Source organism: Mesoplodon mirus (assembly GCF_964341445.2).
Source record: "Mesoplodon mirus genome assembly, chromosome: 15".
Taxonomy (NCBI): domain Eukaryota; kingdom Metazoa; phylum Chordata; class Mammalia; order Artiodactyla; family Ziphiidae; genus Mesoplodon; species Mesoplodon mirus.
Window position 1 is genome coordinate 50,282,564 of NC_138991.1, and position 25,656 is coordinate 50,308,219.

The 25,656-nt window shown below is 41.9% G+C and overlaps 1 protein-coding gene across 7 annotated transcripts in view; it reads right to left on the bottom strand.

Annotated features, from left to right (window-relative positions):
• Positions 1 to 25,656, bottom strand: part of IQCK (IQ motif containing K) — a 130,683-nt gene that overhangs the window by 20,172 nt on the left and 84,855 nt on the right. For all 7 annotated transcript variants that reach the window (XR_014296125.1, XM_082645644.1, XM_082645643.1 and 4 more), the window contains one exon: positions 12,349 to 12,460. Coding sequence is in view for 6 of the 7 variants with exons in the window: in XM_082645644.1 (XP_082501770.1) it covers positions 12,349 to 12,460 (112 nt within the window). In the remaining variant the exon portion in view is untranslated. The remainder of the gene's footprint in view (positions 1 to 12,348; positions 12,461 to 25,656) is intronic.

A 25,656-nucleotide genomic window follows, 5' to 3' on the forward strand; every position in this document is an offset into this window, starting at 1 on the left:
CACTAATCTACTTTCTATCTCTATAGACTTTCCTGTTCGAGACATTTCACATAAATGGAATCATATAAATATGTGGTCTTTTGTGTCTGTCTTCTTGCACTTAGCAAGCTTTCAAGTTTTTCAGTTTTCAAGGTTCGTCCACGTTCGAGCATGTATCAGTCCTTCATTGCTTTTTATGGTGTGGCCTTCGTTTCTGCATTGAACTTCTGTTGCACTCTTGAGAGCATGGATTCCGGACCTCTCCCACAGCCTACCCATTCATGGGCTGGTGGAAAGGAAGGGTGTGAGAACAGCAAGGCAGTATGACGTTGTGGAAAGTTGTAAATGTCCTCAGCTCTGCTCTTTAGCAGCTGTTGACCAAAACCAAGTGACTTAACCTCTGAGACAGTTTCCTTCCTCCCCTGAAAGACAGGGGTGATAATAGTTTATGCTCATTCCATTTGTTGTGAAGATTAAAAATATAATAATATATTTAAGGTACATGGTAGGCACTCATGAGGCTTTCATAATGACCGTGGATCTTTGCAGACACCCAGGTGTGGCAGCTAAGGATAGAGGTAATGCTGTCCTGCAGGCTGGACACCATGGCAGGAGAGATTTCCCATCACCCTTCCTCTGTAAGCTCCATTTTCATTCAGAAAGTCACCCATTGGTGTGACAGACCCAGGTGTGGTGATAGGAAAGCCCTCAATCTAGGAAATATGCTTCCCACTCCTCAAATATATGACCAAAGAGAAACTGCCTTTAAACATCCCTACTCTTCTCCCCAAAATTCTCCTGAAGTGACAAATACCCAGGCTACCCTTCCCTCTTCTCCCCTCCCCAGTTACTCTCTGGCTCTCCCTATCTCACCCCACTCTCTCCAGCAAAGCACAGAATGTTCCCCATCTATTGTCTTTGCCTTCGATCTTGAGACCAAACTCCCAAATCCAACAACCACCGCCAAGACAAGAGCAATCGTTTTCCAAGGTTTGGATTTGCCCAACAATAGGCCTCTTTGCCCAGGAGGCAGGAGATTCTACAGCAAACACCTATCAGATTTCCTGTTTTATAGATTTCCTGGCTCACTTCTTCCACTTTTCAAAGAAGAGAGCAAGGCCCATCTAGCTGGTAAATTGCAGAGTTGGGCCAGGAACTCAGATCCCCTGAATTTTAATCCAGATGATATTGCATTACTGAGAAGAACCCTTGCAAAGGAAGATTTTGAATCCAAAGCTATTACTGGAATCTTGCAGCTAATCCATAGTATCAGGATTTTGCTGATGTGGTTACAACAAATCCACTACTAAGAATAAACACATGTAATCCCTTTCTCTGGCCTCTGGCCTGACACATCCTTATAAATTTCCCCCAGGGGATTCTAACCTGCAGCCAGGAGTGAGAACCACTGCTGCAGGTAAATTACCTGGCATACATTTTGTTTTTGTTTTTGTTTTTCTTGACAGTTTAAAAAATATTACTAAAATCAGCCACCAGTTATTGATCATTCACTTTGTGCCAGGGATCTATTTAATAGGATACATGGTATTTAATATTATTTAATCCTCACAGGAGCCCTCTGGGATGGGCCCTAACTGTCCCCACATAACAGAGGAGAAAACGGCTTCAAGAGGATGAGTGCCTTGCCCTGACCACTGATGGTAGGAGGCAGGACTCGGTTCATTCAGACGCCAGAGCCCATAATCTTTCTTTTTTAAATTTTATTTTATATTTATTTTATTTATTTTTGGCTGCATTGGGTCTTCGTTGCTGCGCGTGGGCTTTCTCTAGTTGCTGCGAGTGGGGGCTACTCTTTGTTGCGGTGCGCGGGCTTCTCATTGCAGTGGTTTCTCTTGTTGCAGAGCACCGGCTGTAGGCGCGCAGGCTTCAGTACTTGTGGCACGCAGGCTCAGTAGTTGTGGCTTGTGGGCTCTAGAGCGCAGGCTCAGTAGTTGTGGCACACGGGCTTAATTGCTCCGCGGCATGTGGGAGTTTCCCGGACCAGGGCTTGAACCCGTGTCCCCTGCATTGGCAGGCAGATTCTTAACCACTGCACCACCAAGGAAGCCCCCCATATTCTTAATAACAATGTATATTAGCCATATGTTGAGCATTTATATTACTAATAATATTTATCATTTAGTGATCGCTTTGTTTTTTCAGCCAGACACTAATCCGGTTCATTTAATCCTTACAGAAACCCTATGGGGTGGTTACTAACATTAGTGTTTCCATTTTATTGCCATGCAAACTGAGTCACAGAGAGATTAAGCAACCACCACAAGGTTATACAGTTGATAAATGGGAAACTTAATCCAATCTGGTGCCTTGAACCTTCCAGACATTTGTGGATTTACCTAAATCCTACAAAAGCATTCTGCGTCTATATAATGGCAAAGAAGAATGCTGAACAGTCAGATGATGGAATGAAACTAATGGTTGGAAGCATCCATTTACATAATCTTAAATTGGGGATTTGAACTTTGGGGGCAGACCATTTCATAAAGGAAATCGTTTTTTATTTTACTTTTCATTTCGGTAGAATAGTAGGGGATCTTTGAGCATTTCAACAGAAGGCACATCCTAGTTGTGTACTTTTGCAACTTTTAAATGAAAAGATATGTATGGGACTTCCCTGGTGGCACAGTGGTTAAGAATCTGCCTGCCAATGCAGGGAACACGGGTTCGAGCCCTGGTCTGGGAAGATCCCACATGCCGCGTAGCACCTAAGCCCATGCGCCACAACTACTGAGCCTGAGCTCTAGAGCCTGCGAGCCACAACTACTGAGCCTGCATGCCACAACTACTGAAGCCCGTGCGCCTAGAGCCCGTGCTCTGCAAGGAGAAGCCACTGCAATGAGAAGCCCACGCACTGCAACAAAGAGTAGCCCCAGCTCGCTGCAACTAGAGAAAGCCCGCACACAGCAACAAAGACCCAGTTCAGCAAAAAATAAATAAATTAATTAATTAAACTAAAAAAAAAAAAAAGATATGTATGAAAGTTGATGTCATCCTAACATCCCCACTCACTGGTGAGTCTTAAAACTAGAACTGATGAAAGTAGTATCAAGGCATGAAGTCACTAGATTTCTTTCAATCAAATTTTTATTTCTTCTGCAGGTTAAAATGGAGAAGGAACTAAAGTTTGGGGAGATATGAGAGAAAAAGTTAAAATGAAAATGACACCTTAGATTTCCAGAGAGTATATTTCTTCTTAAAGAGGCATGGTAATATCAAAGCAATGACCTCATTTAGAATTATTCCTGAGGCATAATTATTCTCATTTTACAAGTAGGGAAAATGAAGCACAAAGATTACATCACCCATCAAAAGTTCCAAAGTGACTTGGTGGTATTAAGTATAAATTGGTGCAATGTTTTTGGATGACAGTATGGTGATCACTTTCTAAACTTAATATATTTATATCCTTTGACCCAGAAATTCTACTTCTAGGAATTTATCCTATAGGAATACTTTTATAAGTAAGCAAGAATATACCTACAGAATGTCTATGGATGCATTATTCGTAATACAAGCCAAATATCCATTCATTAGGATTTGTTTTTAAAAAGTATGATACAGATCTATAATTTTTATGGACCCACAAAAAATAATGAGATAGATCTCTGTATATGTGGCATGAAGAGATGTCAATGATATATTTGCCAAGTGAAGAGAAAAGCAAGTTACAGTATACTATATATAATATGGATCATGTTTATAAATATATGTTTGTGTATATATACTTATGTATTAATAGGCAGATGAAGAAACTCTATGAGCTGACATACTAAACAGTGGTTGTCTCTGTAAAGTGTTACTGAAAATTTGCCCTTTTTTGTTATATGATAGATTATGTTTGTTAGTCACAAAGGGTCACGCTTAATGCCAGAACCCACCTCCTGAGCCATAGGCTACAGTGGTCTCTGCACCTGGGCGCCCTCTTTTGGGGCCAAGCCCTTCGCTGCTCCTCATCTGTAGATGGGCAGGGAGTTTGGAAGGAGGGAGAGAAAAACATCCTCATCCTTATCCACTCACCCATGGCTTCCTGCTCTGATGGAAATGTCTCCCAGAAACATGGTTATAGATCCTGCAGCCTTCAGACTGAGGACTCAGCCTCTCCTACCCTCAAACCTCCATTATTCCAGTGGCCTGTGGTCATTTCGGCTAGTGTGCAGGGTAGGAGGCACAGCCAGACGCTGCCCACTGTCCAGCCTGGGGCTCCTGGTACCCAGATGGGAAGCTTTGCAGGGGGTCAATGAGCCTTATTGGACCCACAGCTTAAGGTAACTGGACACCATGGCAGGAGATGACCAGAGGTTCCCTGGCATCAGGCAGACATGGGTTCAAATCCCTGGTCTCTGGCCTTCCTGGCTGTGTGACCTGTGTGAGTCAAGTAACCTCCCAGCTCCAGTTTCCTCATCTGTACAATGGAGAGAATATCTTCTCTCTGGGAGGGTAGGTATGAAGGCTACATGGAAACACAGGGCCTGGCACGCGGTACATGCTCGCTAACTCACGGCTACTCCTGAGCTCCAGACAGGCTTCTCTGCCCTAAGAGCTAAGTTCCAGAGGCATCCTAAGGTCACAAGCAGGTGGTATGGCCAAGATAAGGTGCTTATTTTAAGAATATCCTTAAAACCCAATCCTAATAGTTAAGATTTGTCATTACAATCTAAACTTAACATACTAGATTTAAAATCAAGGAAAGAAATTTCTCTGGTTTCTATCCCACCCCCACCTCAGGCTTTTATCTTTTCCCTCCAGAAGCAAATGCCCTTCTAAGAAACTCACTAAGGGAAAGGAAGATTGATGTTCACTACCTTATAGTGTCTTCTTTACGAGAGAAAAATCAGCTCCAGGAATGAGTGCTTCCAAGAAACTTTTTGAAATTTGAAGGCAATAAACAATGTAATGATCCTATTTCCTTCATTGCTATGGCTTCTAGGAAGCTCAGAGCCACATTTCTATTTATTGTAGGAACATTTTTGAGGTTATTATTCACACTGCATAATGTATTAGGGAAGGGCCCAGTATTTCCTGAACAACCAGACTGTCTTTTTCCTTTTGGACACTATGAATTATGCAACAGGCCTTATTTCCCTCTTTACTTTGTCCCTAAGAAATCTCTAGCAAGTATAGGCCTTGGAGTAAGTATTTTGCTTACTGCATTCAACGGCTTTATATTTCCTCTACTCTTAATTTTTCCTTAATCCAATTACCACATTTACCTAAAAATGTTATATTATATGTGCTTCTGTAAGCAACTACAAACTACTCTTGGACTGAGGTAGGGAACAAACAGGTGAGCAAACAAAAGTAAACAATCTATTTCCTTTGACAGGTCAGCCTCCCCCACCCTTTTTTTTTTAAATATCAAGAAGTGATAAAGTCATTCAAAGAGTATTTACACAAATATACAATATATACACACACATCTGAAAATTGCAATCTGATGTTGTATATATATATATATATATATATATATATATATATGTATGTATATATATGTAATCTGATGTAGTATATATAATAAATGTAATCTGATGTTATGGGAACAGTTTCTATGTTTTCTTTACTCATACTAGATTTCCAAATAAAATATGAATATTCAGTTACAAAGCACATTTGAAAACAATTACCAATTATATGAAGCTAAAAATATGCTATTAATCAAGAAGGGATTTTTGACCACATCTCAAAAATGACTTTGGCATCTTCTTTTGGATCATATTAGCTGTAATTCTTGTCACACATGTTTTTAAAAATAATTCCTGCAACTGTCCCGATGGATAGAGACTTCAGGATAACTTCACACTGTTTCTGTCCTAGAGGAAAATCCTGTTCAGGACGGCCTCTGACTCAGTGTAACATGAGACAGGCTATAAATGACCATGGCTCTACCCTGACAGCTGACGCTCCTCTCCCTCAGACCTCCTGTCTGCACCAAGGTTGCTCCAAGGAATGAACTTGGCAAAATTCATTCATACTATAAATACCAGAGCACAATATGGATAAAATGGCATCTCCTAAACAATTATATTATGTTTGTTTGCTGGATTTGTACATGGATGAGTTTGCAGTTTTCTTACATGAAGGTGAAAACCCATTTTTATTTGCAATCACTCCACTTTTTTTCTTTACCGCAAATCTAAAGGAGAACTACATGTGTTTAACATTCATTTTCAAATTGCTTCATCAGAGCTCTTTGGGGTCTAATTACAGTGTCACCTTGGCTGGGGGGGATTGATTTTTGAAACCGCTACACTACCCAGATTCATAAGGTTTAAAGCAGGAAGTAACTCCATGCATGAACTTAACAAAATGATTCAGCTTGGTGACCCCTGAAGGGGACAAAAAGTTCTACTTCACTTGATGGGCAGCACATTGTACCCTGCTCCTGGCAATTCAGCCCTTACCCGAGGGCTTCAGTCAATGCAAACACCAACAGCAAGAAACCATAGGTCATAAGAAATTGGACAAGCCGTATGTCATGTTCAGGAGGATTCCTGAGAGGTTTGGGTCCGATGGTAGAACCCAAAACAGTGTCTTGTCTCTCTGCAACTCTCCTCCCGTATGTGTCAGAACATGGGACAGAGAAAGGGCGTGCCTGCGCCCCAACCCTAGGCCCTCCTCGACTGTGTGACCTTGGCAAGCCCTCGACCTTCCTGGGCCTAACTTATTCATCTACAAAATGAAACCCAGAGCTGCATCTACCAAATATGTACAGACCACCTGCTCTATACCAGGCTCTGTGCTAGGTGTGGGGACATCATGATAAATAAGACACACAGTCCCCACATGGAACCCCATGGAACTTAGAGTCTAGTGGAGGAAATCAATACAAAATTGTTTGAAGCACAGAGATATTTTAATAATGACAATAACCAACATGTATGGGAACTATGTGCCAGGACTTATTCCAAAGATTATCTCTTGCAATCCTTTAACAACTGTATGAGACAGGACTATTATTATTCCCATTTTGCACATGGGAATACTGAGGCTCAATGAAGTTAACTAGATCAGGGTCACACAGATAAAAGTAAAAGGATTCCAAGGGCAACTCTGGCCAACTCCGAAACCCAGTCCTTTACCAACTATGCTGTATTGAATTCTTTCCAAACTGACCACAGATCTGGGGAAGGTGTTTAGAACTGACTTTTTTCCTGAAGACCATTTCGCAGTCTCATCATAAATGGGAAATTTACCCCTGAGTTCACATTGGGGCATTTACTGAAAACCTCATCTTTTTTGGAAAGCACTGCTCCTTCTGGAACCCTCAGAAGGTGGAAAGGCAGCAAGGGACATGGGCAGCAGGTGGCTGAGGTGGGACCTCTTTCACTTTGCCCTCCACTGCTAGCTGGATCACAGAGTTAAATCCAGCCTGCGCTCCCTTCTACGTCGCAAGCCAAGCCAATCAGCGAACGAACGGCAAATCAACTCAAAAAACTAAGTAACAACGGAAATAAATAGGCATGCTGCACTTTTCCTGACCTTTAAACTGATTACAGCCCTGATTGTCTTCCAATTTTAAGTGAAATGAACCGGCAGTTGTACACAGACAAGTCTGCCGAACAGTTACAGCTCAAATTGCTTCTTAACAAGGGACACCAAGACTGCCAATTTGATGAGCTCCCGCTCTGTACCAGGCTCTGTCTGTATGTGGACTCATACAAGCCTCAGAACTCCATCCATTCATTCATTCCCTCGTTTATTCATTCAACCAAAATTTATTTGGTGCTCACCCTGTGCCAGCCACTGTGTGAGGACGAGGCCTTCGTCCTCATGGAGCTTACACTTTAGTGAGGAAGGCATGTAACTGCAAAGTCAGCAAATAACGGAAGTACAATCATGCATCAGTAGGACACTCGGGCCTAGAGGACTCTACATTTTAAAGAGAACACAAACCACTCGGGATCTAGCACCTCCTTAGGGTCGCAACTCTGGCTGACCATTAGAACTGGGGAAACTTAACAGTAACATGGATGCCCAGGGCCCATCCCCACCAAGTTGGAATTTCTGGAGATGAGGCACTGGTATTTTTTTATCTTGTAATTTTGAATTTACAGAAAAGTTGCAATAATCATCCAAAGAACTCTCAGATTCGCCATTGTTTATACTTGATCATTTTCTCTCTGTGTGTATACATATGTGTGCATGTGTTTTACAAATTTTATTTTTCTGAATCATTGGGGATTAAGCTGCATATCATATCCCTTGATCCCTAAAACCTTCATCATGCATCTTAAGAATGAGGAGGTTTCTGATATAGTCCAAGAACATTGATCAAAATCAGGAAACTTAATAGTGCTACATACCACTGTCTAATATAAAGTCCATACTCAAAGTTTGCTAACTGTCTCAATAATGTCTTTTATAGCATTTTTCCCCATCCGAGATTCAATCTAAGGTCATGCACAGCATTCAGCTGTCACATCTCTTTGGTCTCCTTTAATCTTTTTGGCTTTCTTGACACTGGCATTTTTGAAGAGTCCAAATCAGTTATTTTGGAGTGTTTCCTCAATTTGGGTGGATCTGATGTTTCCTCATGATTAGATTCAAGTTGTGCACTTTTCACAGGAGTTGTGCATAAGCATCTGTGATGTGTGTCTTCCTCAGTACATCATACCAGAAGGCATGTGATATCAGTTTGTCCCGTTACTGGTGACATTAATCTCCAACACTTGGTTAAGGCGGCTCTGCCAGGCTTCTCTCATGCAAAGTTAATATTTTCCCCTCTGTGTTAAAGACTCTGCCTTGTGAAGAGGTATTTTCAGACTATGAATATCATGTTCCTCATCAAATGTTCACTCAGTGGTTTAGCATCTATTGATGATTGTTGCCTGAGCCAATTAACTCACTAACATGGTTACAAAATGGTGACGTACATTTCATTATACTGCTAAATGTATTAGTTGGCATTCTAACGTGGGAGAAAAGCTTCCTCTTCTCTCACATTTATTTGTTTATTTGCTTCTTTATTTGGTATCCATATGGACATTTGGATTTTTTATTTTAGTCAATGAGTTCATTACAGTCACTGTTGATTTTCATGCTTAAATTTTGATGTTAATTTTGATGCTTAAATTGTCCCAGATTTGCCCAGTGAGACTCCCTTCAAGCTGGAGCCTGTATTCTTTTTCCACGTTCCCATCAATTTTTTGAACCTTCTTTATTTTCTGGCAAAAGACATTCTAAGCTCTTCTACTTTCCTTGCCCCAGCCCTGGAATCGACCATTTCTCAAAAAAACAAAAAACAAAAAAACCCCAACCTAATTCCATTTAGAATGAGGGGTACTTAGAAACCAAGATCTGGGCGCTAGGAATGCTCATTGCTTCTAGGGTTTTCAGTCAATAGCATTAGTATTTTTAGAAAGCTCCTGAGGTGATTCAAATATGCAGCCAATATTGAGAACAACTGTTTATGAAGAAGGGGCCTAACCATTACTTAAGCTGATGACTACGGGTAGGAAAGGGGGAGAAGAAACCATAGGAGCTGTGGAGTAGTGAATCAATGCAGTGTGCTTCAAACCATGGGCCAAGATACATTAGTGGGCCATGAAATAAATTTACTGAGTCATGTCCAGCATTAACAAGATTAAAAACTCAATAGACTAGAAAATACCAAAGGGTATTACATATAATAAGGTAATTTTTTCATAAAACTTCTGTTTTAGCTAGGTATATATGAAACCATCTATGCATTCATATGTACTAAATTGTGACATAAAACTATTTCTTACTGGTCCACAGTCCAAAAAGATTGAGAATCTGTCCTAAAGGAGAGTGCTTGCTTTTCTCCCTTCTCTTAGACAACAGTGGCTGCTTCCACCACCCAAGCCCTAAGACAAGGGAGGGAAGAGCCAAGAGAACAACTCAAAAAGAATGGGGGTGCTTCATGATCTGGTTGGTCATCTCCTTTAAGGGCAGATTTACATTACACTTCATTCTACTGTGCCTGTTAGAGCAGATTCAGTGTGAACTGGGGAGACACGCTGGGGTGGGGCAGTGGAGAAGTCTGCGTGTCCACCGCTGGTTTCCTCTGTGTCAGGTGGACGCTGGGAGGTAACCTGAACTATCTTTCCATTGCCCCACCCAAGAGGGCTGGCCACTGGGTAAGGAGACCCCGGGAGCAAAAGGCTGGGAGTGGACTGGCAGAGGTGGGGTCCGGGTGGTGGTAGAAAAGGGAGAGACAGAGCCAGATCCCTAGAGGGGGGTCTGCCACATGTTGACTCCCCTGAGGAAGAGCTCATATGAAACACAGGAGTCAGTGAGCCAGCAAGGGGATGCCTGCCCACAGGACATGGGTGGCCATGCAGTCTCAGTCAGAGAAGCGGCAGCAGCCAAGAGAGGATCACAACAGGACGTGCAGAGAAGATGCCCCTTGGATCTCCCTCCCTCCCACCCAAACCCACCGAAGGAGCAAGTGGCTTTGAAGAGGAAAGGGTGGGCGTGTGAAAGATCAGACAATTCTCTCCCCCACCCCCAACCCCACTGAGGCAGTGCAGAGGCGGGTGGGTAAGCATTCAATTGGACCTGAGATGGAGACTGTTAAGTAGACTGGACTTTATGAAATCACAACACACTTAAAAGACATGAAATCTAGCCAATATGCCAAGCAGGAACTGGAAAGAGGTTCGAGAGAACAAGGTTGAAGACAGTTTCTGGGCAAAAAAGAAAACTTTTGTTTAGACTCCACCATGCTGAGATTGCTCAATATTTTTCCTGCTCCCTTTAGGCAGGGCAACTTGGGAAGGCCCCTCTGAGGCGGTAATGTCCCCAGGCCTGGAGGGTGAGAAGAAATGGCCACACAGGAGCTGGGAAAGGATGATTTGGCAGGAAAGGGATAGGAAGTGCAGAGTCCCAGAGGTGAGGAAGGCGTTGGCATACGGCAGAACAAGAGAGACTGGAGGAGCTGCAGCCTAGTGAAGGGGGACAGGGACGGGGAGGGTGGGGAGGTCAGAGCACGGATGGGGAGAGTATGATGGCCTGTAGGCTGCCGAGGTAGCTATGATCATTTTTTTCCATTGGTTTTCATAATTGTAAAGTACTGTACTTATTTAAAAGATTCCAACAGTGCAAGATTCCCCCTAGTCCTAATTCCTAAAGGTAACTACCATTAAAGTATTCTTCCAGGCTGTTTAGACATCTCTCTGTTTCCCTGTATATATTTTTAATATGAATGAAAATTTATGGTTCTGCAACTTTTTTCCACTTGTTAATACATCATGAATCTCATTCCATGTTGTTGGTTAAATAAGTGATGCCAAATCCATACCACACAGTCATTAAACATCATGATGGGACTTCCCTGGTGGTGCAGTGGTTAAGAATCCGCCTGCCAATGCAGGGGACATGGGTTCGAGCCCCGGTCCAGGAAGATCCCACATGCCGCGGAGCAACTAAGTGCGTGTGCCACAACCACTGAGCCTGCGCTCTAGAGTCTGCAAGCCACAACTACTACGCCCATGTGCCACAATTACTGAAGCCCGCGCGCCTAGAGCCTATGCACCGCAATGAAGAGCAGCCCCCACTCACCACTATTAGAGAAAGCCCACGCACAGCAATGAAGACCCAATGCAGCCAAAAAAACAAAAGTCATGATGCCACTCTCTAGTGCTGACCGAATGACGTTCTGAGTATGTTCAGTGACAGGGTAGATGATATAACAGAATATACAGATGTACTTGTAACAGAATGTAAAAGCCCATTTTTAATAATATATGAATATATATTTATTTGCATCTTTTTGTACTGAAAAAGTATAGCAGGATATGCACCAAAATTTTAATGGTGGTGAGATTTCTGATTTTCACCCCCCTTTTGGTTTGTTTTTCTAATTTTCCTATCACGAATATGTAGTAACTTAAAGTTTAAAAATAAAGAAGGGAAGCAAATAGGACAAAATGGTGACACTTGCACATGACAGGTGATGGGTGCTTGTTCTGTTATTCTTAATACTTCAATGTGTGTATGTGTTTAATTTCTCAGAAAAGGGGAGAGGATGGCATAAAACACTGCTTGAGTTCAGACACACAATCAACAGCTTAGAAGAAAAACTACCCATCACCTTGATGGGCACTGTGTCTCCAAAATGATGAGTTATTCTTGTTGTCTTGCAGCTAAAAAAAGAGACCTGCAGACATGGGATGACACTAAATGTGTCCCTGAGTGAGGGGAATGGCCATGTCAATTATATTGTCATTCCAAAGCTGAATCTTAACATGCTGCCACCTCCCCTACCCCCAGTGGAGTCCCGCGCAGATATAGGGACCTTATAAAACCTCAGAGGGCTTCCTTCTTGAGCCTGGGGTAAGACTTAGGCTTTTCCTGAATAAACCAAGGACTGTGAATCAAACCACTGACCTTTCTGCTCTTGCTTGGCCCAGAAGATTTTGACTTGGTGGCGGATGTGCTTGTCCTCACGCAGTTTTTTCTGCCACTGACGCAATTCTTGAATCTCAGGATCACGGCGAACCTGGAAAATTCCCCCAAAGCTTTAGTTCTCTTTCTACATACTTTTACACATTAGCTTGTTAACCCTGCAAGGAAAATCCTTTACAAACCACCTGGATGTACTTTTGATTCTAAATGAATCATTGTTCTAAACGAATTATCTATACTCCTAAAGCTTATATAATATTTGAAAGTAAATGAGGTTGGATGAAGGTTTGCTACACTTATGGTAGGCTGAGGGCTTTCTAGATCTGTGCTGTCCAATAGAAATATAATGAAATCACATGTGAAATTTTAAATTTCCTTGCAGTCTCATCTTATTATTTTTTAAATATTCATTTATTGAAGTATAATTGACATGCAATATTATGTTAGTTTCACGTGTACAACATAGTGATTTGACATTTAAATACATTATGAAATGATCACCATGATACGCCTAGAAACCATCTGTCGCCATACAAAATTATTACAGTATTATTGACTATACTCTTTATGCTGTATAGTACATCCCCGTGACTAATTTATTTTATAACCGGAAGTTCGTACTTCTTAATCCCCTTCATTTATTTTGCCCATCCCCCCCACTCACCTCCCCTCTGCAAATGCCAGTTTGTTCTCTGTATCTGTGAGTCTGTTTCTGTTTTGTTTGTTCATTTGTTTTTTTAGATTCCACATATAAGGGAAATCATACCGTATTTGTCTTTTTTGTCTGACTTATTTCACTTAGCCTAATACCCTCTAGATCCTTCCATGTTGTCACAAATGGCAAGATATCATTCTTTTTTTATGGCTGAGTAATATTGGCATACCTTGGAGATATTTCAGGTTCAGTTCTAAACCACTACAATAAAGGAAATATTGAAATAAAGCGAGTGGCACAAATTTTTTGGTTTCCCAGTGCATATAAAAGCTATGTTTACACTATATTGTAGTCTATTAAGTGTGCAACATTATGTCTAAAAAAACCAATGTACATCCCTTAATTAAAAAATACAAAACAAAAAAACAATTACAATAATAACGTCAAAAGATCACTGATCACAGATCACCATAACAAATATAATAATAATGAACAAGTTTGAAATATTGAAAGAATTACCAAAATGTGACACAGAGACAGAAGAGATACATATTCCACATCTTTATTCATTAATCTATCAATGGACACTTCAGCTGCTTCCATATCTTGGCCACTGTAAATAATGCTGCAGTGAACATAGTTCCCCAACCAGGGATGGAACCCCCAGCCCTCGGCAGTGAAAGCATGGAGCCCTAACCACTGGACTGCCAGGGAATTCCCATATCTTTAAAAAATATATATATTTATTTATTTTATTTTTGGCTGTGTCAGGGCTTAGTTGCGGCCCGCAGGATCTTTCACTGCAGTGTGCGGGCTCTCTAGCTGTGGTGTGCAGGCTCCAGGGTACATGGGCTCTGTAGTTGTGGTGTGCGGGCTTAGTTGCCCCACAGCACGTGGGTTCTTAGCTTTCCGACCAGGGATCGAAACCGCATCCCCTGCATTGGAAGGTGGATTCTTAACCACTGTACCACCAGGGAAGTCCCTCCCATATCTTTCTGAATTAATGTTTTTGTTTTCTTAGGGTAAATACCCAGAAGTGGAATTGTTGGATTATATGGTAGTTCTATTGCAATCTTGTTTTAAAAAGTGAAAATAAACTGGCAAGATTATTTTTAAGAGTATATCTTACTTAACCTAAAAGATACAAAATAATATAATTTCAACATGTAATCAATATAAAATAGAATTTATGAGATATTTTACTTTCTGTTTTCTATACCAAGTCTTCAACCTCTGGTATGTATTTTATACTTACAGAGCATCTTAATTTGGACTAGACACATTTTAAGTGCTCAATAGCCACATATAGCTGGTGGCTATTGTACTGGACAGCAGAGTTCTGGATTAATCACAGTTAATGTATTAACCACAGTTCCATTTGACTGAGTGCCTACTGCATACTGCGCTTTGTGCTAGACATTGAGAATAAAGAGATAATTAATGGTAATTGTAATAATGATTATTGTTATTATTTTTAAATTACTAATATAACTCATATTTATTGAACACTTATGTCCCAGGCATTGTTTAAATGTTTTACAAATTTTAACTATCAAAACCAGGCAGAAGGGCTTCCCTGGTGGCACACTGGTTGAGAATCTGCCTGCTAATGCAGGGGACACGGGTTCAAACCCTGGTCTAGGAAGATCCCACGTGCTGCGGAGCAGTTGGGCCCGTGAGCCACAACTACTGAGCCTGCGCGTCTGGAGCCCGTGCTCTGCAACAAGAGAGGCCGCGACAGTGAGAGGCCTGCGCACCACGATGAAGAGTGGCCCCCACTTGCCACAACTAAAGAAAGCCCTCGCACAGAAACGAAGACCCAACACAGCCAAAAATAAAAAATAAATTAATTAATTAAAGGAAGGCTCAACATTAAAAAAAAAAACAGGCAGAAATGATTATCTCCATCTTACAGATAAGGAAACCGCGTTTAAGTGGCTTGCCAAGTCTTGGAGCTAGGAAATGGTGGATTCAAATGTAGGCAGACTGTTCCAATTTCCCTTGAGGGACTTAAGAGTCTGGTAGGAGGGGACCTTCAAGATGGCGGAGGAGTAAGACGTGGAGATCACCTTCCGCCCCACAAATATATCAAAAATACATCTACATGTGGAACAACTCCTACAGAACACCAACTGAACGCTGGCACCTCAGACTTACCAAAAGGCAAGAAAATCCCCACATACCTGGGTAGGGGGAAAGAAAAAAGAAAAAACAGAGACAAAAGAATAGGGACGGGACCTGCACCTCTGGGAGGGAGCTGTGAAGGAGGAAAAGTTTCCACACACTAGGTAGCCCCTTCACTGGTGGACAGGGGGTTGGGGGGAAGCATCAGAGCCATGGAGGAGAGCGCAGCAACAGGGGTGCAGAGGGCAAAGCGGAGAGATTCCCGCACAGGGGATTGGTGCCGACCGGCACTCACCAGCCTGAGAGGCTTGTCTGCTCCCCCGATGGGATGGGTGGGGACTGGGAGCTGAGGCTCGGGCTTCGGTCAGATCCCAGGGAGAGGACTGGGGTTGGCGACGTGAACACAGCCTGAAGGGGGCTAGTGCGCCACAGCTAGCCAGGAGGGAGTCCAGGAAAAAGTCTGGAGCTGCCTAAGAGGCAAGAGACCATGGTTTCAGGGTGCGTGAGGAGAGGGGATTCTTTCCCCATGTGCCCACTGCCTAAGCGAGCTCCAGAGACGGGTGCAAGCCGCGGCTATCAGCTCAGACCCCAGAGATGGGCATGAAATGCTAACGCTGCTGCTGCTGCCACCAAGAAGCCTGTGTGCAAGCACAGGTCACTATCCACACCTCCCCCCACCGTGGGAGCCTGTGCAGCCCGCCACTGCCAGGGTCCCGTGATCCAGGGACAACTTCCCTGGGAGAACACACGGCATGCCTCAGGCTGTTGCAATGCAATGCTAGCCACTGCCACCACAGGCTAGCCCCGCATTCCAATTATTACTACCCTACCCCTCCCTCCCCCTGGCCTGAGAGAGCAAGAGTGCCCTAATCAGCCGCTGCTTTAACCCCTTCTTGTCCGGGCAGGGAACAGATGCCTGAGGGCGACCTACACACAGACATGGGGCGAAAACCAAAGCTGAACTCCAGGAGCTGTGTAAACAAAGACGAGAAAGGGAAATCTCTCCATGCAGCCTCCGGAGAAGCAGATTAAATCCCAACAATCAACTTGATATACCCTGCATCTGTGGAATACCTGAACAGACAATGAATCGTCCCAAAATTGAGGTGGTGGACTTTGGGAGAAACTGTAGACTTGGGGTTTGCTGTCTGCGACTGATTTGTTTCTGATTTTTATGTTTATCTTAGTTTAGTTTTTAGCACTTGCTATCACTGGTGGATTTCTTTATTGGTTTGGTTGCTCTCCTCCTTTTTAAAATTATTTTTGTATTTTAATAATTTCCTTTAATTTATTTATCTTTTTTTTTCTTTCTTTTTTTTCTCCCTTTTCTTCTGAGCTCTGTGGCTGACAGGGTCTTGGTGCTCCAGCCTGGTGTTAGGCCTGAGCCTCTAAGGTGGGAGAGCTGAGTTCAGGACATTGGACCACCAGAGACCTCCTGGCCCCATGTAATATCAATCGGCAAGAGCTTCCCACAGATCTCTATCTCAACGCTAAGACCCAGCTCCACCCAACGGCCAGCAAACTCCAGTGTTGGACGCCCAAACAACTAGCAAGACAGAAACACAACACCAACCATTAGCAGAGAGGCTGCCTAAAATCATACTAAGTTCACAGACACTCCAAAACACACTACCAGATGTGGTTTTGCCCACCAGAAAGACAACATCCAGCCTCATCCACCAGAACACAGGCACCAGTCCCCTCCACCAAGAAGCCTACACAAGCCACTGAACCAACCTTACCCACTGAGGGCAGATACCAAAAACAACAGGAACTATGAACCTGCAGCCTGTGAAAAAGAGACCCCAAACACAGTAAGTTAAGCAAAATGAGAAGACAGAGACACACAGCAGATGAAGGAGCAAGGTAAAAACCCACCAGACCCAACAAATGAAGAGGAAATAGACAGTCTACCTGAAAAAGAATTCAGAGTAATGATAGTGAAGGTGACCCAAAATCTTGGAAATAGAATGGACAAATACAAGAAAGGTTTAACAAGGACCTAGAAGAACTAAAGAGCAAACAAACAATGATGAACAACATAATACATGAAATATAAAATTCTCTAGAAGGAATCAATAGCAGAATAACTGCGGCAGAAGAACAGATAAGTGACCTGGAAGACAAAATAGTGGAAATAACTGCCACACAGCAGAATAAAGAAAAAAGAATGAAAAGAATTGAGGACAGTCTCAGAGACCTCTGGGACAATATTAAACGCACCAACATTCGAATTATAGGGGTCTCAGAAGAAGAAGAGAAAAAGAAAGGGACTGAGAAAATATTTGAAGGGATTATAGTTGAAAACTTCCATAATATGGAAAAGGAAATAGTCAATCAAGTCCAGGAAGCGCAGAGAGTCCCATACAGGATAAATCCAAGGAGAAACATGCCAAGACACATATTAATCAAACTATCAAAAGTTAAATACAAAGAAAACATATTAAAAGCTGCAAGGCAAAAGTAACAAACAACATACCCATAAATAACTCATAAGGTTAACAGCTGATCTTTCAGCAGAAACTCTGCAAGCCAGAAGGGAGTGGCAGGCATATTTAAAGTGATGAAAGGGAAAAACCTACAATCAAGATTACTCTACCCAACAAAGATTTCATTCAGATTCAATGGAGAAATTAAAACCTTTACAGACAAGCAAAAGTTAAGAGAATTCACACCACCAAACCAGCTTTACAACAAATACTAAAGGAATGTCTCTAGGCAGGAAACAAGAGAAGAAAAAGACCTACAAAAACAAACCCAAAACAATTAAGAAAATGGTAATAGGAACATACATATCAATAATTACCTTAAATGTAAATGGATTAAATGCTCCAACCAAAAGACATAGACTGGCTGAATGGATACAAAAACAAGACCCATATATATGCTGTCTACAAGAGACCCACTTCAGACCTAGGGACACATACAGACTAAAAGTGAGGGGATGGAAAAAGATATTCCATGCAAATGGAAATCAAAAGAAAGCTGGATTCCCTGGAGGCGCAGTGGTTGAGAGTCCGCCTGCCGATGCAGGGGACACGGGTTCGTGCCCTGGTCCAGGAAGATCCCACATGCCACGGAGCGGCTGGGACCGTGAGCCATGGCAGTTGAGCCTGTGCGTCCGGAGCCTGTGCTCCGCACTGGGAGAGGCCACAACAGTGAGAGGCCCGCGTACCGCAAAAAAAAAAAAAAAAAAAAAAAAAAGAAAGAAAGCTGGAGTAGCAATACTCATATCAGATAAAATAGACTTTAAAATAAAGAATGTTACAAGAGACAAGGAAGGACACTACATAATGATGAAGGGATCAATCGAAGAAGAAGATATAACAATTATAAATATATATGCACCCAACATAGGAGCTCCTCAATACACAAGGCAAATGCTAACAGCCATAAAAGGGGAAATTGACAGTAACACAATAATAGTAGGGGACTTTAACACCTCAATTTCACCAATGGACAGATCATCCAAAATGAAAATAAATAAGAAAACACAAGCTTTAAATGACACATTAAACAAGATGGACTTAATTGATATTTATAGGACATTCCATCCAAAAACAACAGAATACACATTCTTCTCAAGTGCTCATGGAACATTCTCCAGGATAGATCATATCTTGGGTCACAAATCAAGCCTTGGTAAATTTAAGAAAATTGAAATCATATCAAGTATCTTTTCCAACCACAATGCTATGAGACTACATATGAATTACAGGAAAAAAAACTGTAAAAAATACAAACACATGGAGGCTAAATAGTACACTACTAAATAACTAAGAGGTCACTGAAGAAATCAAAGAGGAAATCAAAAAATAGCTAGAAACAAACGACAATGAAAACACGATGACCCAAAACCTATGGGATACAGCAAAAGCAGTTCTAAGAGGGAAGCTTATAGCAATACAATCCTACCTCAAGAAACAAGAAAAATCTCAAGTAAACAACTTAACCTTACACCTAAAGCAATTAGAGAAAGAAGAACAAAAAACCCCCAAAGTTAGCAGAAGGAAAGAAATCATAAAGATCAGATCAGAAATAAATGAAAAAGAAATGAAGGAAAGAATAGCAAAGGTCAGTAAAACTAAAAGCTGGTTCTTTGACAAGATAAACAAAATTGATAAACCACTAGCCAGACTCATCAAGAAAAAAAGGGAGAAGACTCAAATCAACAGAATTAGAAATGAAAAAGGAGAAGTAACAACTGACACTGCAGAAATACAAAGGATCATGAGAGATGACTACAAGCAACTATATGCCAATAAAATGGACAACCTGGAAGAAATGGACAAATTCTTAGAAAAGCACAACCTTCCAAGACTGAACCAGGAGGAAATACAAAATATAAACAGACCAATCACAAGCACTGAAACTGAAACTGTGATTAAAAGTCTTCTAACAAACAAAAGCCCAGGACCACATGGCTTCACAGGTGAATTCTAGCAAAGATTTATAGAAGAGCTAACAACCATCCTTCTCAAACTCTTCCAAAATATAGCAGAGGGAGGAACACTCCCAAACTCATTCTATGAGGCCACCACCACCCCGATACCAAAACCAAAGATGTCACAAAAAAAGAAAACTACAGGCCAATATCACTGATGAACTTAAATGCAAAAATGCTCAACAAAATACTAGCAAACAGAATCCAATGGCACATTAAAAGGATCATACACCATGATCAAGTGGGGTTTATCCCAGGAATGCAAGGATTCTCCAGTATACGCAAATCAATCAATGTGATACACCATATTAACAAACTGAAGGATAAAAACCACATGATAATCTCAATAGATGCAGAAAAACTTCTGACAAAGTTCAGCACCCATTTATGATAAAAACTCTCCAGAAAGTAGGCATAGAGGGAATTTACCTCAACATAATAAAGCCCAAATATGACAAACCCACAGCCAACATCATTCGCAATGGTGAAAAACTGAAACCATTTCCACTAAGATCAGGAGCAAGACAAGGTTGCCCACTATCACCACTATTATTCAACATAGTTTTGGAAGTTTTAGCTATGGCGATCAGAGAAGAAAAAATAAATAAAAGGAATCCAAATCAGAAAAGAAGAAGTAAAACTGTCACTGTTTGCAGATGACATGACACTATACATAGAGAATCCTAAAGATGCTACCAGAAAACTACTAGAGCTAATCAATGAATTTGGTAAAGTAGCAGGATACAAAATCAATGCACAGAAATCTCTTGCATTCCTATACACTAACAATGAAAAATCTGAAAGAGAAATTAAGGAAACACTCCCATTTACCACTGCAACAAAAGGAATAAAATACCGAGGGATAAACCTACCTGAGGAGACAAAAAAGTCTGCAGAAAACTATGAGACACTGATGAAAGAAATTAAAGATGATACCAACAGATGGAGAGATATACCATGTTCTTGGATTAGAAGAATCAATATTGTGAAAATGACTATACTACCCAAAGGAATCTACAGATTCAATGCAATCCCTATCAAACTACAAATGGCATTTTTCACAGAACTAGAACCAAAAATTTCACAATTTGTATGGAAACACAAAAGACCCCAAATAGCCAAAGCAATCTTGAGAAAGAAAAACAGAGGTGGAGGAATCAGGCTCCCTGACTTCAGACTATACTACAAAGCTACAGTAATCAAGACAGTACGGTACTGGAACAAAAACAGAAATATAGATCAATGGAACAGGAGAGAAAGCCCAGTGATAAACCCACGCACATATCGTCACCTTATCTTTGATAAAGGAGGCAAGAATATACAATGGAGAAAAGACAGCCTCTTCAATAAGTGGTGCTGGGAAAAAAGGACAGCTCATGTAAAAGAATGAAATTAGAACACTTCCTAACACCACACACGAAAATAAACTCAAAATGGATTAAAGACCTAAATATAAGGCCAGACACTGTAAAACTTTTAGGGGAAAATATAGGCAGAACACTGTATGACATAAATCACAGCAAGATCCTTTTGATCCACCTCCTAGAGAAATGGAAATAAAAACAAAAATAAACAAATGGGACCTAATGAAACCTAAAAGCTTTTGCACAGCAAAGGAAACCATACACATAACGAAAAGACAACCCTCAGAATGGGAGAAAATATTTGCAAATGAAGCAACTAACAAAGGATTAATCTCCAAAATATACAAGCAGCTCATGCATCTCAATATCAAAACAACAAGCAACCCAGTCCAAAAATGGGCAGTAGACCTAAATAAACATTTCTCCAAAGAAGTTATACAGATTGCCAACAAACACATGAAAGGATGCTCAACATCAGTAGTCATCAGAGAAATGCAAATCAAAACTACAATGAGATATCACCTCACACTGGTCAGAATGGCCATCATCAAAAAAATTTACAAACAATAAATGCTGGAGAAGGTGTGGAGAAAAGGGAACCCTCTTGCACTGTTGGTGGGAATGTAAATTGATACAGCCACTGTGGAGAACAGTATGGAGGTTCCCTAAAAAACTAAAAATAGAACTACCATATGACCCAGGAATCTCACTACTGAGAGATTTCTCATATACCCTGAGAAAACCATAATTTTAAAAGAGTCATGTACCACAATGTTCATTTCATCACTATTTACAATAGCTAGGACATGGAAGCAACCTAAGTGTCCATCAACAGATGAGTGGATAAAGAAGATGTGGCACATATATACAGTGGAATATTACTCAGCCATGAAAAGAAACGAAACTGAGTTATTTGTAGTGAGGTGGATGGACAGAGTCTGTCATACAGAGTGAAGTAAGTCAGAAAGAGAAAAACAAATACCGTATGCTAACACATATATATGGAATCTAAAAAAAGATTAAAAAAAGGTTCTGATGAACCTAGGGGCAGGACAGGAATAAAGACACAGATGTAGAGAATGGACTTGAGGACACAGAGAGGGGGAAGGGTAAGCTGGGATGAAGTGAGAGAGTGGCATGGACATAAATACACTACCAAATGTAAAATAGCTAGTGGGAATCAGCCGCATAGCACAGGGAGATCAGCTCGGTGCTCTGTGACCACCTAGAGGGGTGGGATAGGGAGGGTGGGAGGGAGACGCAATAGGGAGGAGATATGGGGATATATGTATATGTGTAGCTGATTCACTTCGTTATAAAGCAGAGACTAACACACCATTGTAAAGGAATTATACTCCAATAAAGATGTTAAAATTTTTTTAATAAAATCAAAAAATAAAAAAGGCTAGTAGGAGGCACAGAATACACAGGAGCAAGATCAACAAGGTGTGATAAGAGTAAGGATATCAGCGAGTACAAGGGAACACAGAGCGGGCAGTGGACTCAGCCTGGAGAGGTCAGGAAAGCCTTCATGGAGGAGATGGCCTCTAGGCTGAGTGTGGAAGGATGAAGTGGAGTTGGCCGTGGAGAGGAGGTGAATGGAGTGTCATGGTGTCCTGGGGAGAGACACCAGCCTGCAGAAAGGTGCAGAGGGGTGAGAAAGCAAAGGAGGCACAGAAGGCTCACAGCCGCTCCCACTCTCCCCTTCCCACTTCATCTTGCTACTCCCCACATGCCGGCAGAGGCACTCCTCACAGCATGGATTCCAAGCCTGGAACTGAGTGACTTGATATATTTAATTGATATATGTATTTTGAAAGATAAGTTAAAGTCCCAAAGAATGCTGTGAGACTGTAATAGGGAAGAACAAATCTGACTCCATATTAGATCTGTTCCTTTTACTTTAATCTCTGTGCTCTGTTTCCTGTGCTTAGGTGTGCTGGTTCTGCATCTTTTGTAAAAGGATGTTGCCTATCGGAATTCCCTGGTGGTGCTGTGGTTAAGAATCCACTTGCCAATGCAGGGGACACGGGTTTGAGCCCTGGTCCGGGGAGATCCCACATGCCGCGAAGCAACTAAGCCCGTGCGCCACAACTACTGAGCCCACGTGGCACAACTACTGAAGCCCGTGTGCCTAGAGCCCGTGCTCTGCAACAAGAGAAGCCCCCACTCTCCACAACTAGAGAAAGCCCGCGTGCAGCAACAAAGACCCAAAGCAGCCAAACATAAAATAAATAAAATTAATAAATTTTTAAAAAAGGATGTTGCCTATAGGCTGAAATATACAGGATAACTCATTCTCAAGGCTTCGCCCTTTAAGAGTCCAATCATATATAGAGATAAAAAGTGGGAGAACAGAGAATAACATTTGTCTTATTGGAGGTTTACAGGAACACTGTGACCTGACCTACATGGACGTATGTAGGAACAAAGGATTTCTACACCAAGAAGTTTGCAACAGCTAACCACAGTCCTCCCTCACCTTGCCTTTAAAAGTGCTTTGCTGACACCCTTTGAGGAATTTGGGGTTTGGAGGGCACAAGCCACCCATCTCCTTGCATGGCCCTGCGATAAACCCTTCTCTGCTCCAAACTCCGACATTTCAGTTTGTTTGGCTCTGTGCATCGGGTAACAAGACGTTATGAGAAATATGTCCTCATGGAAATGGTTTCCTTGTTTAATGGGCTCTATTTGTTTAAAATGAGGTAGTAGCGGGGACTTCCCTGGTGGTCCAGTGGCTACAACTCTGTGCTCCCAATGCAGGGGCCCTGGGTTCGATCCCTGATCAGGGAAGTAGATCCCACATGCATGCCGCAACTAAGAGTTCGTATGCCGCAACTAAAGATTCCGTATGCTGCAGCTAAAAAGATCCCACATGATGCAAAAAAGATCCCGCGTGCCACAACTAAGACCTGACGCAGCCAAATAAATAAATAAATATTTTTAAAAACAAAACCAAAAAAATGAGGTAGCAGGTTTATATTCTGGGGGAAGAGTGACCTATACAGGAATTAGTACATGGCAGTGGGCAGGGGAGCAGGTCACCCATTGCATGCTCAGATCAGTGTATCCGTTTCTAGGCAGTGGCCCTCACTATCTATCCTAGGTGCCCAAAATGGTGACCTGCTTGCCCCTCTCTTCTTGAGGCCACAACTCAGACGGGCTGGGCTGACAGTCAGGATCTGGCGTCTCAGGTGCTGGAGAGAGATGCAGGACAAACTGCAGCAGAAACGGAACTCTCGCATACCCACAGGACTTAGCATTTAAGGAAAATGAGTAAAGGGAGCCTGGGGAGAGGGCAAGTAGGAGCGCACAGGCTTGTCTAAAGGGGCCAACTGCCCCCAGCTCTGCTGATCCAGGTGATGTCTCCAAGCCAGGGCCCAACCTCCTGATTTTCTGGGACACCGTTGGGTCTTGTGACTTCCTACTCTGACCATTGGGACCCAGGCTTCCTACTGTGATCGGTGCAGTTCTTTGATTTCAACTTTTTAGAGTCACCCACACATCCACCTCCCCAGGACACAAACACAGTCCCTGAAAGAGCTAGACTGAATTGGGTTTCAACATCCACAGCCTCACAGCACCAGAACCACTGCTATTCCATTTTGGTTTTCCTCCATCAATAGAGTCTACCTCTTCCTTCTCTCATAGTAATTTGACTTTAGGGAGCCTGTTTCCCTTCCCTCCCACTGGATTTTCAATAGAGTCACAAGTAACCCCTATTTTTTAAAATTATGGTAAAATGCACATAACAAAATCTACCATTTTAACCAATTTAAAGTGTACAATTCAGTGGCATTAGTGTATTTACAATGTTGTGCAACCATCACCACTATCTAGCTCCATAAGACTTTCATCACCCGAAAAGGAAATCACATATGCATTAAGCAGTCACTTGCCATTCTCCCCTCTCCCCAGCCTCTGGCATCCACTAATCTGCTTTAGTCTCCATGGTGTCTTCTTAGTCTGTAGATCCACTGTTTCTATGGATTTGCCTATTTTGGATATTTTATATAAATTAACTCATATAATATGTAGCCTTTTGTGTCTGGCGTCTTTCACTTACCATTTAATATTTTTGAGATTTATCTACTTTGTAGCATGTTTCAGTACTTCTTTCCTGAATGATATTCCATGGCATAGTCATGCCACATTTTGTTTATCTATTCATCAGTTGATGAACATTGGAGTTGTTTCTACTTTTTGGCTATACTTTTGTTTTGTTTTGTTTTGCGGTACGCGGGCCTCTCACTGTTGTGGCCTCTCCCGTCGCGGAGCACAGGCTGCGGACGCGCAGGCTCAGCGGCCATGGCTCACGTGCCCAGCTGCTCCGCGGCATGTGGGATCCTCCCAGACCGAGGCACGAACCCGTGTCCCCTGCATCAGCAGGCGGACTCTCAACGACTGCACCACCAGGGAAGCCCCTTGGCTATACTTAATAGAGCTGCTATGAACATTTGTGTGTGAGTTTTTGTTTGAGCACATATTTTCAATTTTTTTTTTTTTTTTAGTATATACCTAGGAGTGGAATTGTTAGGTCATATGGTAATTTTATGATTAACTTATTGAGAAACAACCAATTGTTTTTCACAGTAGCTGCATCATTTTATATTCTCACCAGCAATGTATGAGGGTTCTTCACATCCTTGCCAATGCATATTTTCCATTTTTAAAATTATTATTCTCATAGCCATCCTAGTGGG